The sequence below is a fragment of the Cetorhinus maximus genome, unplaced genomic scaffold (genome assembly GCF_964194155.1).
Source record: "Cetorhinus maximus unplaced genomic scaffold, sCetMax3.hap1.1 HAP1_SCAFFOLD_316, whole genome shotgun sequence".
NCBI classification, from domain to species: domain Eukaryota; kingdom Metazoa; phylum Chordata; class Chondrichthyes; order Lamniformes; family Cetorhinidae; genus Cetorhinus; species Cetorhinus maximus.
In genome coordinates, this window is record NW_027596266.1 from 233,896 (window position 1) to 250,202 (window position 16,307).

The window sequence follows — 16,307 nt, forward strand, 5'->3', positions numbered from 1 at the left end:
TCCCTCATTGGCTGAAACTCTGCATCATTCTGAAAACTGATTTGTCTCAAACTCCAGGAGCAAACTGGACCTTTCTGTTTGTGACTTGAAACAGATGAAACCCTGTGGGTGTGGAGCAGACATTTCAACAATTGTTACTGAAAGGTGGGAACATGATTAAACAATGTATACATAAAATATATATTAGGGAAGACGGTGGGAATGTTACTGGACTAATAATCCAGACAACCAGTTTGATACTCTGGGGACAGGGGTTCAAATCCCACCACAACAGCTGGAGGGATTAAAAATCAATTATTTAATCTGGAATTGAAAGCGAGTCTCAATAAGGGTGACAATTAAGCCATTGTCGATTGTTATAAAAACCCATCTGGTTCACAAATGTCCTTTCGGAAAGGAAATCTGCCGTCCTTACCTGGTCTTACATGTGACTCCAGATCCACACTGAAATGTGGTTACTCTTAATAGTCCTCTGAAATGGTGTGGCAAGCATTTGCTTCAAGGGCAACAAATGCGGTCCCTGCCCACATTCCATGAAAGAAAGTTTATAACACCACCGCCACTGAATGGCTACAATTTTGGAAGGAAGTGAAGGCAGAGGGTCCAGAAAAGATGCAAGAGAACGGTTCCCCTTCTAAGGATAACAAGCCTAACTTCACTGAACCTAATTGAAGCTCCCATCTCTTGTGGATCTTTCCTGCACACTCCCTAATGCCTCACATTCTTCCTAAAGCTTAGAATTGGACACAATACTGCAGTTGGGTCCAAAACAGTGTTTTATTCAGGTTTATTCTAACTTGGTTGACTTTGTACTTTATTCCCACATTCATAAAGCCCAGGATTCCACATGCTTTATTCACTGCTTTCTCAGCCTGCCCCGCCATCTTCAATGATTTGTGTACATATAGTCCCAGATTACGCTGCTCCTGCACCCTTTTACAATTGTATCCTTTATTTTATATTGTCGCTCCTGGTTCTTCCTACCAAAATGAATCACTTCACACCTCTCTGAATGAAATTTTATCTGCCACCTGTCTGCCCATTCCACCATCTTGTCTGTGTCCTCTTGAGGTTTATCACCATTCTCCCCACTGTAAACAGAACTTGAAAATTTGGTGTCATTTGCAAATTTTGAAATGTTTCTCTGCACACACAAGTCTAGATCATTAATATATATCAAGGAATCAGTGGTCTGACCACCGACCCCTTGTGATCCCACTGTATACTTTTCCTCAATCTGAAAAAAACAACAGTTCACCATGCGTATAAAAACAAAAAACTACTGTGGATGCTGGAAATCCAAAACAAAAACAGAATTACCTGGAAAAACTCAGCAGGTCTGGCAGCGTCGGCGGAGAAGAAAAGAGTTGATGTTTCGAGTCCTCATGACCCTTCAACAGAGCTCCATGTTCACCATGCGTGTTGTTTCCTGTCACGCAGCCAATGCTGCCTCTGCCCCATGGAGTTTAACTTTGCAGACAAGCCTTTTACTTGGCATTGCATCAAATGCCTTTTAGCAGTTCATGTGCACATTAACCGTGTTACCCTCATCAACATTCTCTGTTACCTTATCAAAAACTCAAGAAATTTAGTTCAACACGATTGTTCTGAACAAATTGTACAAGTGGCGTAATTTTAACCTGAATTGCCGCTTCTAAATGCTTTCCCACACAAGAGGTTAAACTGACTGGTCTGTCAATGCTGGGCTGACCCTTCCATTTAAGATTACTAAGGATTTAATATTAGTGCCAGGAAGCGTGAGGAGAATGTGAGGAGTTGTGAAATTGTAACTAAATTTAAAGACACATAACTGATAAATAGCTCAATAATTAATCAGATTTCAAGACATAAAGTACAGATAAATTAATTTATGAATAACTGAATTGAATTGTTAATAATGTCAGGTAGAGTGCTTGGAATGGAGAAACGAAAATTACTGCAATGCTTAAAACATGAAATGAAAAGAGTAAAAACTGGAAACACCCAGCAGGTTAGGAAGAATCTGTAGAGAGAGAAAGAGAATTAACGTTTCAGGCCTGTGAGCCATTGAAAGGGGGGAGATGGAAGAGGAACAGAAGGAAAGGTCTATGAAAGTCTGCAGGGTGGGAGAGATTAACTGACAAAAGGTTTCATGATGCAAGGTCAAAGGGAGTGGCAATGGGACTATTAACAACACAAAAGACGTGCCGAAATGAGGTGTGAACGGCAAGATAACTTTCTGAATGTAACGTGAAGATAATGATAGAGATGAGAAAGGAATAAAAGGACTCAAATAAACAAGAAAACAATGAGGGCAGAGAGTGTGAAAGAAAATTGTTGAACTCAATTTTGATACCCGAAGTCTGTAAAGTGTCTCCTTTTGACCTGGTAATGGACTGTTAGATTTCTATATATTCTCTGGTCAGATGAAAGGTCACAGAGCAGTCACGTTAACTCTGTTTCTGTTGCGACAGATGAAGGCCTGACCTGCTGAGGAATTCCAGCAATTTCAGATTCATGCCGGGATTGTAGACTGTGAGAGTTTGTAAAGTTAGAGATTGTCCAAAATTAATTTGCCACATCGATAACAGAAGTCTCGGTCTCATGAAACTCCAGTCTCATTGTTTTATATTCGGGTCTGGGGGATAATGTTCACTGTTTTATATTCGGGTCTGAGGGATAATGTACACTGTTTTATATTCGGGTCTGGGGATAATGTTCACTGTTTTATATTGGGGTCTGGGAGGATAATGTTTACTGTTTTATATTCGGGTCTGGGGGATACTGTTCACTGTTTTATATTCGGGTCTGGGAGGATAATGTTCCCTGTTTTATATTCGGGTCTGGGGGATAATGTTCACTGTTTTATATTCGGGTCTAGGGGGATAATGTTCACTGTTTTATATTCGGGTCTGGGGGATAATGTTCACTGTTTTATATTTGGGTCTGGAGGATAATGTTCACTGTTTTATATTCGGATCTGGGAGGATAATGTTCCCTGTTTTATATTCGGGTCTGGGAGGATAATGTTCACTGTTTTATATTCGGGTCTGGGAGGATAATGTTTACTGTTTTAGATGCTGGTCTGGTGCGGAATAAAATGAAGAGCCTCTTTAATTGAGGACAGTAACTGCATTTTTGGCTCTGAATTTAAACACAAGAATCTATCCTGTTGTGTGGGACAAAAATTTTCAGTTTTGCTGATTTCAATTAAGGCGAGTTTGAAGCTAAATCCAGGAATTCTGTAAATTTAAACTAAAACCAGATAAGCAGAAAGCTACTGATGGTTGAAGGGGCCGGGGTGGTGGCGGGGGTAGGTGTCCAGAGGACGTCTGACATACACACTGCACAGGGTGAGCAGGGGAATGGGGAGGAATTATTTGGTTAAACAGGGAGACAGGGACAAAAGCAGAAGGTGGGAATCACTTTGAATGGAGCAGCGTGATAGAGACAAGTCAGAGAATCATGGAATGGTTACAGCAAAGAAGGAGGCCATTCAGCCAGTCGTGTTTGTATTAGGCCCCTGAAGGGACAATTTACCTAATGCCACGTCCCTGCCTTTGCCCTATAGCCCTGCAATTAAACATGATTGAACAAGTCTTAATCAAAACTTGTATGAAACAAGATGTTTACGCGAAGGGGCAGCAGAAAAAAAGAAAAGCAACCTGTTTACAGAGTGTATCGGGGGTTGGGTGCAGCATAATGTACCTGTGCAGGTCAGTGAGGATATCCAAGGTCCTTCAGCCGTCTGCATGCAATGTTTAGTGGGCCCTGGGGCAGGGGGTGATGGAGCCATTTGGGACAAAGCACAGGGTGGGAGGTCACCCCTCCCCCACTGTCCTGGTCACACGAAGGACTCACCTTGGACTGTCCCACACCTGGGCCGGGCGGGGTTAAGGTGCAGGAAGCTGCAAGCTGGTAGGCTGAGCTATCAACTGGGCGGAGTTGGGGGGTTTGAGTGACATGTCTGGGGCTTTATCAGAGCAGGCAGTCACTGCTCCCCCTTTTCCTCGTGGAAGTTTCACTGGAATCGTGTTGGTGAGTGTTTCTAAGCTCTGTCTCACTATCCCGGGAATGGAGGTGGTTTGGAGGTTGCTGTGAGTGTTGGATTATATTGTTTCTCCTCATTCTTCCCGCTTCTCCCACTCCCAGTTCCAGGCTGCAGGTCCCGGTGATTCTGGATGCGGGACAGTTGTTAGTCCCGGCCCTGGTGTGGGTGCGCAAGCGCAGATGCGCGGCTTATTGTTCTGTAATAATGGCGGGTGATCGTTCTCCTGTATTTTGCTGCAGTTCTTCACCTCCTTGACTCTCCCGGCGCCATATTTGCCACCTGCCGATTGCGGCAACTGACCTTCGATCAGGAAATTAACAACTTTTAGATAGAGCGGTTTCTGGGGCGCATAGCATTGTGGGAACATTGCCCGCCATTAGTTGGCGGCCGTCGCCTAGAGTTTTCGTGCAGCCTGAAGGCAGGTCAGCGACCTGAGCTCCTACTTCTGTTTCTTAATCTGTTCATGCTGCCTGACCTGCTGGATATTTAAAATAGTCTATCTCTTAATTTCAGATCCAGCCTTGCAGTACTTTGCTTTCTATTTATTGTTTTATGGAACCAAGTCCAGAAACACAGACAGACCAGATAGGAGCCGGTTTGAATTAGGGTGGGTGTTGAATGGGGATCTTTTTGCTGCATCAGTTTTGAGCTGGAGTAGAGCTGGAGGAGAAGCTGCTGGGGTTAACCCCGAGGACTTTGGAAACCAGTCAGGCCCAGCAATTTCCAATGTGAGACTGTGACGGGAGGTAGATTCTGGGGGTGATCGAGTTGCTAAACGGACACTATCCATTCAATTTAAGGATGTTGTTTTGGAAACAAGTATTTCTAAAGTGCCCTTTTATCAGATTTATTGTTAACTCCATTCTTGGTATTTGGTGTCACTAACAAGACCAGCAGATATTGTCAATCCCCAGTTGTCTGTTGGTCAGGTGTTGGTGGGCCTTCTTCCTGAACCACTGCAGTCACTGTGGTGAAGGTGCTCCCACAATGGTACGATAAAAACAAAATACTGCGGATGCTGGAAATCTGAAAGAAAAACAGAAAATGCTGGAAGAACTCAGTGGGTCTAGCAGCATCTAAAGAGAGAGAAACAGAGTTGACGCTTCAAGTCCATATGACCCTTCTTCAGAGCTCAAGAAAAGTGAAATGTGATGAAATTTATACTGTTTAAGTGGTGGTGGGGGGAGAGGGGGTGGTGGGCGGTAGTGGTGGGCCAGATGGAGCTGGATGGATCACTGACTGATGATGATGATATAAGTCCAATTCAACAGCAAGCTGCATTTATATTGCAAGCTAAATATAATAAAATGGTCCAAAGTATATTGGAATATTTAACCCTGAAGCACATCAGGAGATATCACGGCAGATGATCAACAGCTTGGTCAAAGAGGTAGGCTGTAAGGAGAGTCTTAAAGGATGAGGAAGAGGCAGAGAGGTCTAAATAGGGAATTCTAGAGCTTATGGCCTGGGGATCTGAAGGCACGGCCACCAATGGTGGGTCAATTGAAATCAGGGATGCTCAATAGGCCAGAATTGGATGAGTCCAGACATCTGGGAGGGATGTAGATTTGAGGGTATTCTAGAGATAGTGAGGGGTCGAGGTCACTGAGGGATTTGAAAACAAGGTTGAGAATTTGAACATTGATATGTTGCTTAACCAGGAGCCTATGTAGCTCAATGAGAACCATGGCATTGGATGAATGAGCCTTACTGCAAGCAAGGACACCAGAAGCAGAGTTTTGAATGACCCCATCTTTATATGGACAGCTAGGAATTGTCCAGTTTAGAGGGGAAAAATGAATGGATGAGTTTCAGAACAGATGAGCTGAGGCAGGCGTGAAGTTAGGCAAAGTTACTGAGATGGAAACAGGCAGAATTAGTGATAAGTATTCAGAAGCTCAACTTGGGATGAAATATAACACCAAGATTGTGAACAGCCTGGATCAGCCTCAAAGTTGTCAGAGAGATGGATGGCATTGATGGTTAGGAAGTGAAGACAATGGCTTCAATCTTCCCAAAATTTAAATGGAGGAAACTTCTGTTCACCCAGTACTGGATGTCAGACAAGTCAAGATGGTGTGTGACTTGGAGGGGAACTTGGAGGTGATGGTATTCACATTCACCTGTTACCCTGGTCCTTCTAAGTGGTGGAGAATGAGGGTTTGGGAGACTTTGGTAGAATTGCAGATGCATAAAACCCCATCCTTCACCCCCTGCCTCTCCGATCTCCCTCTCTATTCCTTCTAATAGGTGCTGGTGCTTTGTAAAGTCCCTGACCAGTTGTAAGGTTCCCTTCCCTGAAGGACATTAGTGACCCAGTTGGGTTTTTATGACAATCCAGGAGTTTTCATGGTCACTTTTTCCTGGAATCGCCCCCACAAATTCCCAGATTCATTCAGCTCAATTTCACAACCTGTTTTTGTGTTATTGTGGGTTCTCTCTCATTCACATTTGTCTTAAACTATTTTCCCAGGATTTTCAATCGGGAAACCCAACATTTCATCAGATCTGACCATGTTGCACAATTTGTCATAATCTGAATTTCATCGGATTTTAAGCATGAAAGATAAAAGCGCGTTTCACGGTGGGGAGAAACCGTTTACGTGTTCTGCGTATGGACGAGGTTTCAGCCGATCATCCGACCTGTCAAAACACAAGCACAGTCACACTGGAGAGAATCCATGGAAATGTGGGGACTGTGGGAAAGGATTGAATTATCCATCCCAGCTGGAAACTCATCAGCGCGCACACACTGCGGAGAGGCCATTCACCTGCTCCAAGTGTGGGAAGGGATTCACTCAGTCATCCCATTTGCTGACACACCAGCTAGTTCACACTGGGGAGAGGCCATTTACCTGCTCCGAGTGTGGGAAAGGATTCACTCAGTTATTCAACCTGCTGACACACCAGCGAGTTCACACTGGGGATAGACCGTTCACCTGCTCACAGTGTGGGGAGGGTTTCATTCAGTCATCCCACTTGCTGAGACACCAGCGAATTCACACTGAGGAGAGGCCGTTCAGCTGTGGGAAGGGACTCATCTGGTCATCCCAATTGATGATACGCCGGTGAGTTCACAAATAACAAACAGCATTTTGCTGTTAAACACATCCAGGACTGAACCATGTTCATTGGGGTCTGTTTCTGCTGTTGATAATAAACTCCAGCCCAGTTACAGGGGCTAAAGTTCTGGATAAGGTCAAATAAAATATCTTTGCGTTAAATACAGCATTTCGAGTCTTGTCAACGTCTCTAACATAAGTTAGTTCCTTTTGAAGGGCTCTCTCTCTCGTCTGCCTCCTCCATCCTCATCTCTAACAAGTGTGAGGAGCTCATGGAGCTTCTTTGTGACTATGATTGGGACAATCTGATCTGCTGCTTCCCTCCCTCTCACTCGCCCACTGGGACAAACTGTCTCTATAACGTTCCTCCTTGTCCAAGCCGTGAACTCACATCTTTCTTTAGTTTCGATCCCATCCCCCATCCTGCTTTCTCAGTGCTCATCTTGTCCATGAGACACACCTCCTGCACCATTGACCCTATTCCCACTAAACTGCTGATCCCCCAACTTCCCCATGTTGACTGATATTGTTCAATTTTCTCTCTCTTCTGGTACTATCCCTCTCTCCTTCAAATCATCACCCTTTCCTCAAAAAACAATTACTTGACTCTACTGTCCTGGCAAAGTATTGACCCATCTTCAATCCCCAATTCCTCTACAAACTCCTTGAACATGTTCACACCTCCCAAACCCATGTCTGTCTTTCCAAGAACTCCCTGTCTGAATCCCTCCAATGAGGTTTCTGCCACTGCCACTGTACTGAAACAGCTCTGATCAAAGCCACTAATGACATCCTATGTGACTGTGACAAAGGTAAACTATCTCTTCTCATTCTTCTCGATCTGTCTGCAGCCTATGACAATGTTGACCACACCATTCTGCTCCAACACCTCTCCACTGTCGTCCAGCTGGGTGGGGCTGCCCTCTCCTGGTTCCATGCTTCTCTATCTAATCATAGCCAGGGATTCACTTGGAATGTCTTCCCTTCCCACTCCCAAAGTTACCTCTGGTGTCTCCAAAGGATTCAGCCTTGGCCTCCTCTTATTTCTCATCAACATGTTCCCCACAGCGACATCATCTGAATACACAGTATCAGTTATCACATGTACGCTGACAGTGCCCAGCTCTACCTCACCACCACCTCTCTCCACTTCACTATGGTTAAATTATCAGACTGTTTGTCTGATATCCAGTGATGGATGTGCAGAAATTTCCTTCAATTCAATATTGGGAAGATTGAAGCCATTATTTTAATTCCCCAGCTACCAACTCCATTCTTTATCCTATTTCTATCAGGTCATCTCTCAGCCTTCTCTTTTCTAGAGAAAAGGGCTTCAGGCTGTTCAGCCTTTCCTGGTGATTATAACCTATCCGTTCCTGTAACATTTGTGATTGAACTTTTATTTTCCTGTTCATTGAGACGTCCAACAGCAGTATAAACAGTTCCCAATGTCCGAGGGATTTCAGTTTGGTCTATTTGTATTTACCAATTCATCCTCTCAATGTGTCCATTGCCTTAACCACTTGACCACAAGGACTCGGTGTCTGTCTGGTTAAATGTTGCTCAGTGACAATTTCCACCATCCTCCACCTTGAAACTTTTGGGCACTTAGAAGCTGAAATGTCTCCACTCAAAAAATAAAACAGAAATAAACCTTCTCTTGCATCTTTTAAAACTGCTCTTCATTGTTCCTGTGCCATTTAATATAAAGCCATAAAGGTAACGTGGATATTTGGATTGCAAAATGGGAAACAACCACATTGACACACACGGAGGAACACACACAGACATATACACCGAGAATGACAGAGGTCATGGGTTTGTCTGTAAGGAGAGACAAACACCCAGAAAGCAAGCATAACACCAACCTGGCTCCGTTTTTGTTCCATTTCAGGCTGCAGCTTTTCTGAATGCTTGCAGACGAATGGAATTTGGAGAAAACTGGAGGTTTTTGGGTGGTTTTTATTCAATTTAACCAATAATTAACTCTGCAGGCACACAGTAAAATTCAGGAATGATAAGAAGAGTAGTTGGCAGGATCCCAGCCTACCTGTGGAGACCCCAGCGCATTCATAACCTGTCACCTTATCCACTCCATCGTGAATACAGGACCTGCACTGACGTCACTAATGTTTGTATAAAATCATAGACGGCTACATCAGATGGACATTCAGCATGTCGTTCACAAGCCGACTCTCTGGAAGAGCAATTCAACCACTGTAATTCCACACCCCGCCTTTTCCCCACAGCAACTCATATTTATGTTGTCTCTCCTCGTTTTTCCTATCAAAAAAAAAGGCACATTGCCCTGGATTTAATGTGAGTTTGTCCCAATGAAGCTGCTGCGGTTCCCAAAACAGAGATCACCAGGATGTTTCGTAGTGCTGGGATTCAAACCCAAGTTTCCATAGAAACTCTGAGTTGTACTCCAGCACCTTAGGTTGTTCGACCACACAAACACATTAATAAAGTTTGTTAATCATGTCATTCACTGGTATTGCCACTGAACGACAGCAAAGTCAAATGAGTAGGCAAAATACTACGGATGCTGTAAATCTGAAACATTAACACAATATGCTGGAAAAACTCAACAGCTCTGAGAGCATCTGTGGAGAGAAAGACAGAGTTAACGCTTCGAGTCCGTGTGGCTCTGAAGAAGAATCATACAGAATTGAAACGTTAACTCTGTCTTTCTCCCAACAGATGCTGTCGGACCTGCTGAGTTTTTCCAGCATTTCTTGTTTTTGTTTCAAAGGAGTGGGAAGGGGTCATTCAGAACCTCAAACCTGCTCCATCAGTTAATCAGATCATCCTGCGCTTTGTAACAAACAGAAATCATCTCCACTCAAAAACACAATGAGCTGCAGTGAAGGGTCGGCACCATTTAAACTATCATTCAACTGGTCTGCTTCCGAATCTCCTGCTAGAAATGACAAGGAAATTCCTCACTGAATTCACTCCGGGTCTTGACTTCAGAAAGACAGGACACAAGGTAACAAAGTACATTTCGATAGAATGGGTTAGAAAATGGCAGAATGACTGGGAAAGAGCATCCGTGGTGTTGGGGAACATAAAATGACAGAGAGTTCCAGCAAAGAAAGAGGCCATTCGGCCTAGAGTGCTGCTTTCAAAGAGCAGTTGTGATTGGTTGATCAGGAGTGATATTTGTACCACTTTAAACAGCCAGCAGTAAAATCAGTTCCATTACCCCCTACTTTGAGCCTTGCAACAACATCTCTGCAGTCTGTTCATGTCTCAGGCCTTCCAGTCTGAGAGGTGATGATGTAGTGGTATTGACACTGGAATCGGGGCCAAATCCCACCATGGAATTTGAATTTTCATTCAATAAAAATCTGAATTTAGAAGTCTGATGAGGACCAAGAAACAATTGTCGATTGTTGTAAATACCCATCTGGTTCACTAATGTCCTCCAGGGGGAGGAAATCTGTCTACATGTGACTCCACAGCAATGTCCTCTGAGGTGGCCTAGCAAGACACCCAGTTGTATCAAACTGCTACAAAGTCTCAAAAAAGGAATGAAGTTGGAAGGACCACCCAGCATCGACATAGGCACTGGAAATGATAATGGCAAACTCAGCCCTGTCGACTCTGCAAAGTCCTCCTTACTAACATCTGAGGGCGAGTGTCAAAAGAGCTGCCTCCACAGACTAGTCAAGCAACAGTCATCCTCACAGAATCAGCCCTCACAGATAATGTCCCAGACACCACCATCACCAGCAGAGGTGGCAGCACAGTGACGTACAGTCGGGAGGGAGTTGCCTTTGGAGTCCTCAACATCGTTTGTGGGTCTCTTGGCATCAGGTCAAACATGGGCAAGGAAACCTCCTGCTGATTACCATGTACAGCCATCCCTCCCTGATGAATCAGTGCTCCTCAATGTTGAACAACACTTGGAGGAAGCACTGAGGGTGCAAGGGCGCTGAATGTACTCTGGGTGGGGGACTTCAATCACCAAGAGTGGCTCGGTAGCACCACTACTGACCAAGCTGGCCGAGTCCTAAAGGATATAGCCACTAGACTGTGTCTGCAGCAGGTGGTGAGGGAACCAACAAGAGGGAAAAACATACTTGACCTCATCCTCACCAACCTGCCTGCCGCAGACGCATCTGTCCATGACAGGATCAGTAGGAATGACCACCGCACAGTCACTGTGGAGACTAAGTACCTCCTTCACATTAAGGATACCCCCCATCATGTTGTGTGGCACGACTACGGTGCTAAATGGGATCAATTTCTAAAAGCTCTAGCAACTTAAGACTAGGCATCCATGAGGTGCTGTGGGCCATCAGCAGCATCAGAATAGTACTCAACCACAATCTGTAACTTCATGCCCGGCATATCCTTCACCTTATCATTACCATCAAGCCAGGGGATCCACCCTGCTTCAATGAAGAGTACAGGAGGAGGAGCAGCACCAGGCATACCTAAAAAATGAAGTGTCAACTTGGTGAAGCGACAACACAGGACTACTTGTGTGTCAAACGGCAAAAGCAGCAAGTGATAGACAGAGCTAAACGATCCCACTACAAACAGATCAGATCTAAGCTCTGGAATCCTGCAATATACAGCCATGAATGGTGGTGAACAATTAAACAGCTCACAAGGCTCCACAAATATCCCCATCCTCAATGATGGGGGAGCCCAGCACATCAGTGCAAAAGATAAGGCTGAAGTGTTTCAGCCAGAAATGTCGAGTAGATGTCCCATCTCGGCCTCCTCCGCAGATCCCCAGCATCACAGATGACGGTCTTCAGTCAATTCAATTCTCTTCGCATGATGTCAAGAAACGGCTGAAGGCACTGGATAGTACAAAGACTATGGGCGCTGACAATAGTCCAGCAATGGTACTGAAGGCTTGTGCTCCAGAACTTGCCGTACTCCTAGCCAAGCTGTTCCAGTACAGCTACAACACTAATATCTACCTGGCTATGTGGAAAATTGCCCAGCTATGTCCTGTACACAAAAAGCAGGGCACATCTAATCTGGCCAATTTCTACCCCATCAGTCTACTCTCGATGATCAGTAAAGTAATGGAAGGAGTCATCAACAGTGCTTTCAAGCAGCATTTGCTCATCTCTAACCTGCTCACTGATGCCCAGTTTGAGTTCCGCCAGGGCCACTTAGCTCCTGACCTCATTACAGCCTTGGTTAAAATCTGGACAAAAGAGCTGAACTCCAGAGGTGAGGTGAGAGTGGCTGTCCTTGACATCAAGGTGACATTTGACCAAGTGTGGCATCAAGAAGCCCTAGCACAACTGGAGTCAATGGGAATCAGGGGGAAAACTCTCTGCTGGATAGAGTCATACCTAGCACAAAGGACAAAGGTAGTGGTTGTTGGATGTCAGTCACCTCAGCTCCAGGACATCACTGCAGGAGTTCCTCAGTGTAGTGTCCTTGGCCCAACATTCATCCGTTTCTTTATTAATGACCTTCCTTCCAAGATAAGGTCAGACGTGGGGATGTTTGGGATGTTGCACATTGTTCAGCACCATTCGTAACTCCTCAGATATTGAAGCAGTGCATGTCCAAATGCAGAAAGACCTGGACAATATCCAGGCTTGGGCTGACAAGTAGCAAGTGCCGGGAAATTACCATCTCTAACAAAAGAGAATCTAACTAGCGCCCCTGACGTTCAATGGCATTACCATCACTGAATCCCCCACTATCAGCATCCTGGGGGGTTACCATTGACCAGAAACTGAACTGGACTAGCCATATAAATACTGTGGCTACAAGAGCAGGTCAGAGGCTAGGAATCCTGCAACGAGTAGCTCAACTCCTGACTCCCCAAAGCCTATCCACCATCTACAAGGTACAAGTCAGGATTGTGATGCAATACTCCCCACTTGCCTGGATGAGAGCAGCTCCCACAACACTCAAGAAGCTGTACACCATCCAAGACAAAACAGCCTGCTTGATTGTCCCCACATCCACAAACATTCACTCCCTTCACCACCGATGCAACATAGCAACAGTGTGTACCATCTACAAGATGCACTGCAGGAATTCACCAAGGCTCCTTTGACAGCGCCTTCCAAACCCACGACCACTACCATCTAAAAGCACAAGGACAGCGGTGAAGGTTCACGACAACAAAAACAGAAAATGCTGGAAAAACTGAGCAGGTCGAGCAGCATCTGTGGAGAGAGAAACAAAGTTAACATTTCGAGTCCGTATGACCCTTCTTCAGAGCTGAAGAAAGGTCATATGGACTTGAAATGTTAAGTCTGCTGAACTTCATCATCGATGTCTGCTCTTGTTGACAGTAGCCTCTCAAGGTTTGGAGAGTGGTCCAAGGCCTCGTTCTGGATTTTGATAACTGGGTTAGTGGAGGGCCTTTGTCTTGCTGATGTTCAGTGTATGGCCCGTGCTCTCAGTGAAGGTGCTGTTGATGGCTTGGAGCTTGGCCTCAGGGTGTGCACAGACGCAGGCATTGTCTACATCCTGCAGCTCAATGACAGAGGATGGGACAACCCTGGATCTGGCCTGAAGTTGGCGGAGGTTGAACAGGTTCCTGCTTGTTCTGCAGTTTAGCTCCACTCCACCGAGAAACTTGCTGAGGGTGAGATGGAGCATTGCAGCAAGGAAGAGTGAGAAGAGTGTCAGTGCGCTGAACCAGCCTTGCTTGACCCCCATGCAAACGTGGATTGGGTCTGTGGTTTACAATTGGTTTTGTGTCATCCACAAACTTTGAAATTGCCCTCTGCACACCAAGATGTAGATCATTTATATGTATCAGGAAAAGCAAGGGTCTCAATAGCGACCCCTGGGGAACTCCCCGACAAACCTTCTTCCACCCCAAAATATACCCATTAACCATTACTCTCAGTTTCTTACCCTCAGCCAATTTTGTATCGACGTTCTACTGTCTCTTTTATTCCATGAAAGAAAACAAAGTCTCTGTTAAGAAGACCTCGCATGAAGCAAAGAAGGGAACTGACCATCCATCTCTAGCTCTAATTCCCAAACAGAAAATGCTGCCAAGAATCAGCAAGTCAGGCTGAGTCTGTGGCCGCTCTCACCATTTGAAACCGTCACAATGCCCCGACGGCAGCTCCGGACCAATAGGAAGAGGGGGCGAGACTGGAGGACCGAGCAGGAGCAGCTGGTCCTCCAGCCAATCGGAATGAATGAGGGGTGGGGCCGGGCTGGGAGTGAGGCATGCGCAGTGTGAGTAATGGCAATGGAGAGACTCTTCTTTCTCGGAGCAACAATCGGTAAGTGAAGTAACTAGCCGTAGGGAGGGAGCGATGGACCTGGCAGATGGGCGAGGCAACTTCGTAAACACTTTGTGTGATCTGCAAACCTCCCAAAAGAACTTCCCGCTCCCCCGTTTGCACCGAGCGGGGTCTCAACTCCCATCGATCGGACCAGGTTAACGGCCGCCATCTTTATTGGGGGCCGTGGGCAGCTGAGCGCATGCGCGGCCGCCATCTTTGTAGGGGGCAATGTTTTGAATGACTAGGAGGAGCTTGTTCCCCATTGTTCAGAATGGAGACAACTTGTCCATCAAGTTGCAATACCCTTTGCGTCCCAATGTCTGATTGATAAGGCACAGTAGGAAAGAAAAGGAAGCAAATCCTGCACTCTGGATCCCACTACCTCATGGGATGTCTCTGCCCCATGTGTCCAAAGATCTGTTGGTCTGTTCAGTCACACACCCATGGCGGAAACTCACAACTCTGAGGAGACGTCATTCTCAGATCGAGGGACTGATGATGACCACAATGGGGGCCAATGTTCAGCAGGATGCATGTCCAGCCATCCTGGGCCAGGAAACAGGGGGAGTATCCCACAGTATCTTTCATATTCAGGAATTATTTTCCCTGCGCTATCATCCATTTCTCTTCCAATTCTAAGCTTATATTGACCGTCAGACTCACCATTTTTATTCCCTGTAATTCATTCTGCACACCTATTTCTCTCTCCATTGATACTGCCAGGCCTGCTGTGTACTGAGTACTGGATATCAGACATTTCAGGACAGTGTGTGACCTGGAGGGGAACTTGGAGGCGATGGTCTTCACATACATGATGCGAAGGGAATTAAGGGATATGGGGAGGGTGCAGCTAAGGTAGAAGATCAGCCGTGATCCGAATGAATGGCAGGGCAGGCTCGAAGGGCTGAATGGCCTATTCCTGCTCCTATTTCTTAAATTCATTCAACCTCAGTCTGGATCCCCAGGAGCTGCTGAGTTACCCTGAGTTACCTGGTCCTTCGAGATGGTGGAGGTTGAGAATTTGTGAAATTCTGTCAAAGTCCTGGATACATTGTAGATATATAAAAACTCTCTCCTTCAACCCCAAACTTTTTCACCTCTCTTTTTCTCTCTCTCTATCTCCCTCTCTATTTCTCTCTCTTGTTCTCTCCTCATTGAAGGCCAGAGTCTTGTGTAGACCCAGACTGGGTGGCAGGTTCCCTTCCCTGATGGACGTTAGTAAACCAGTTGGATTTTTATGACAATCCAGCAGTTTTCATGGTCACTTTTTCCCTCGTGCCGGCCCCACAAATGACCAGATTGATTCAGCTCAATTTCACAGCCTGCCTTTGTGTTTTTGTGGGTTCTCTCTGACTCTCTTTTTTCTGTTTTAAATCAATTTCACAGGGTATTAGAAGGGGAAGACTTGCAGTTGGGAAATTGAAATCAAACATCATATCAGGATCTGACGACATTGGTTGGTTCATCGAGACCTGAATATCATCCGCTTTTAAACATGGAAGCAAAATCCACCGTTCATGTTGGGGAGAAACCGTGGAAATGTGGGGACTGTGGGAAGAGATTCAATTATCCATCCAAGCTGGAAATACATAAGCGTATTCATACTGGGGAAAGGCCGTTCACCTGTTCCAAGTGTGGGAAGGGCTTTACTCGGTCAGCTAACCTGCTGACACACCAGCGAGTTCACTCTGGGGAGAGACCATTCATCTGCTCCCAGTGTGGGAAAGGATTCATTTGGTCATTCAACCTGCTGACACACAAGCGAGTTCACTCCGGGGAGAGGCCGTTCATCTGCTCCAAGTGTGGGAAGGGATTCACTGATTCATCCCACCTGTTGAAACACCAGCTGGTTCACACTGATGAGAGGCCTTTTTCATGTCCAGACTGTGGGAAGTGCTATAAAAGTTCAAGGGAGCTGGTGTACCATCAACTTGTTCACACTGACGAGAGACCGTTCAGGTGCTCTCACTGTGG

General features: G+C 45.6%; 1 protein-coding gene across 1 annotated transcript in view; it reads left to right on the plus strand.

Annotated features, from left to right (window-relative positions):
- The window catches only part of LOC144673226 (uncharacterized), a 91,158-nt gene that overhangs the window by 54,938 nt on the left and 19,913 nt on the right, over positions 1–16,307 (plus strand). Inside the window, 2 exon segments of the mRNA XM_078535166.1 lie at positions 6,589–7,098; positions 15,804–16,306. Coding sequence (XP_078391292.1) covers positions 6,589–7,098; positions 15,804–16,306 — 1,013 coding nt within the window.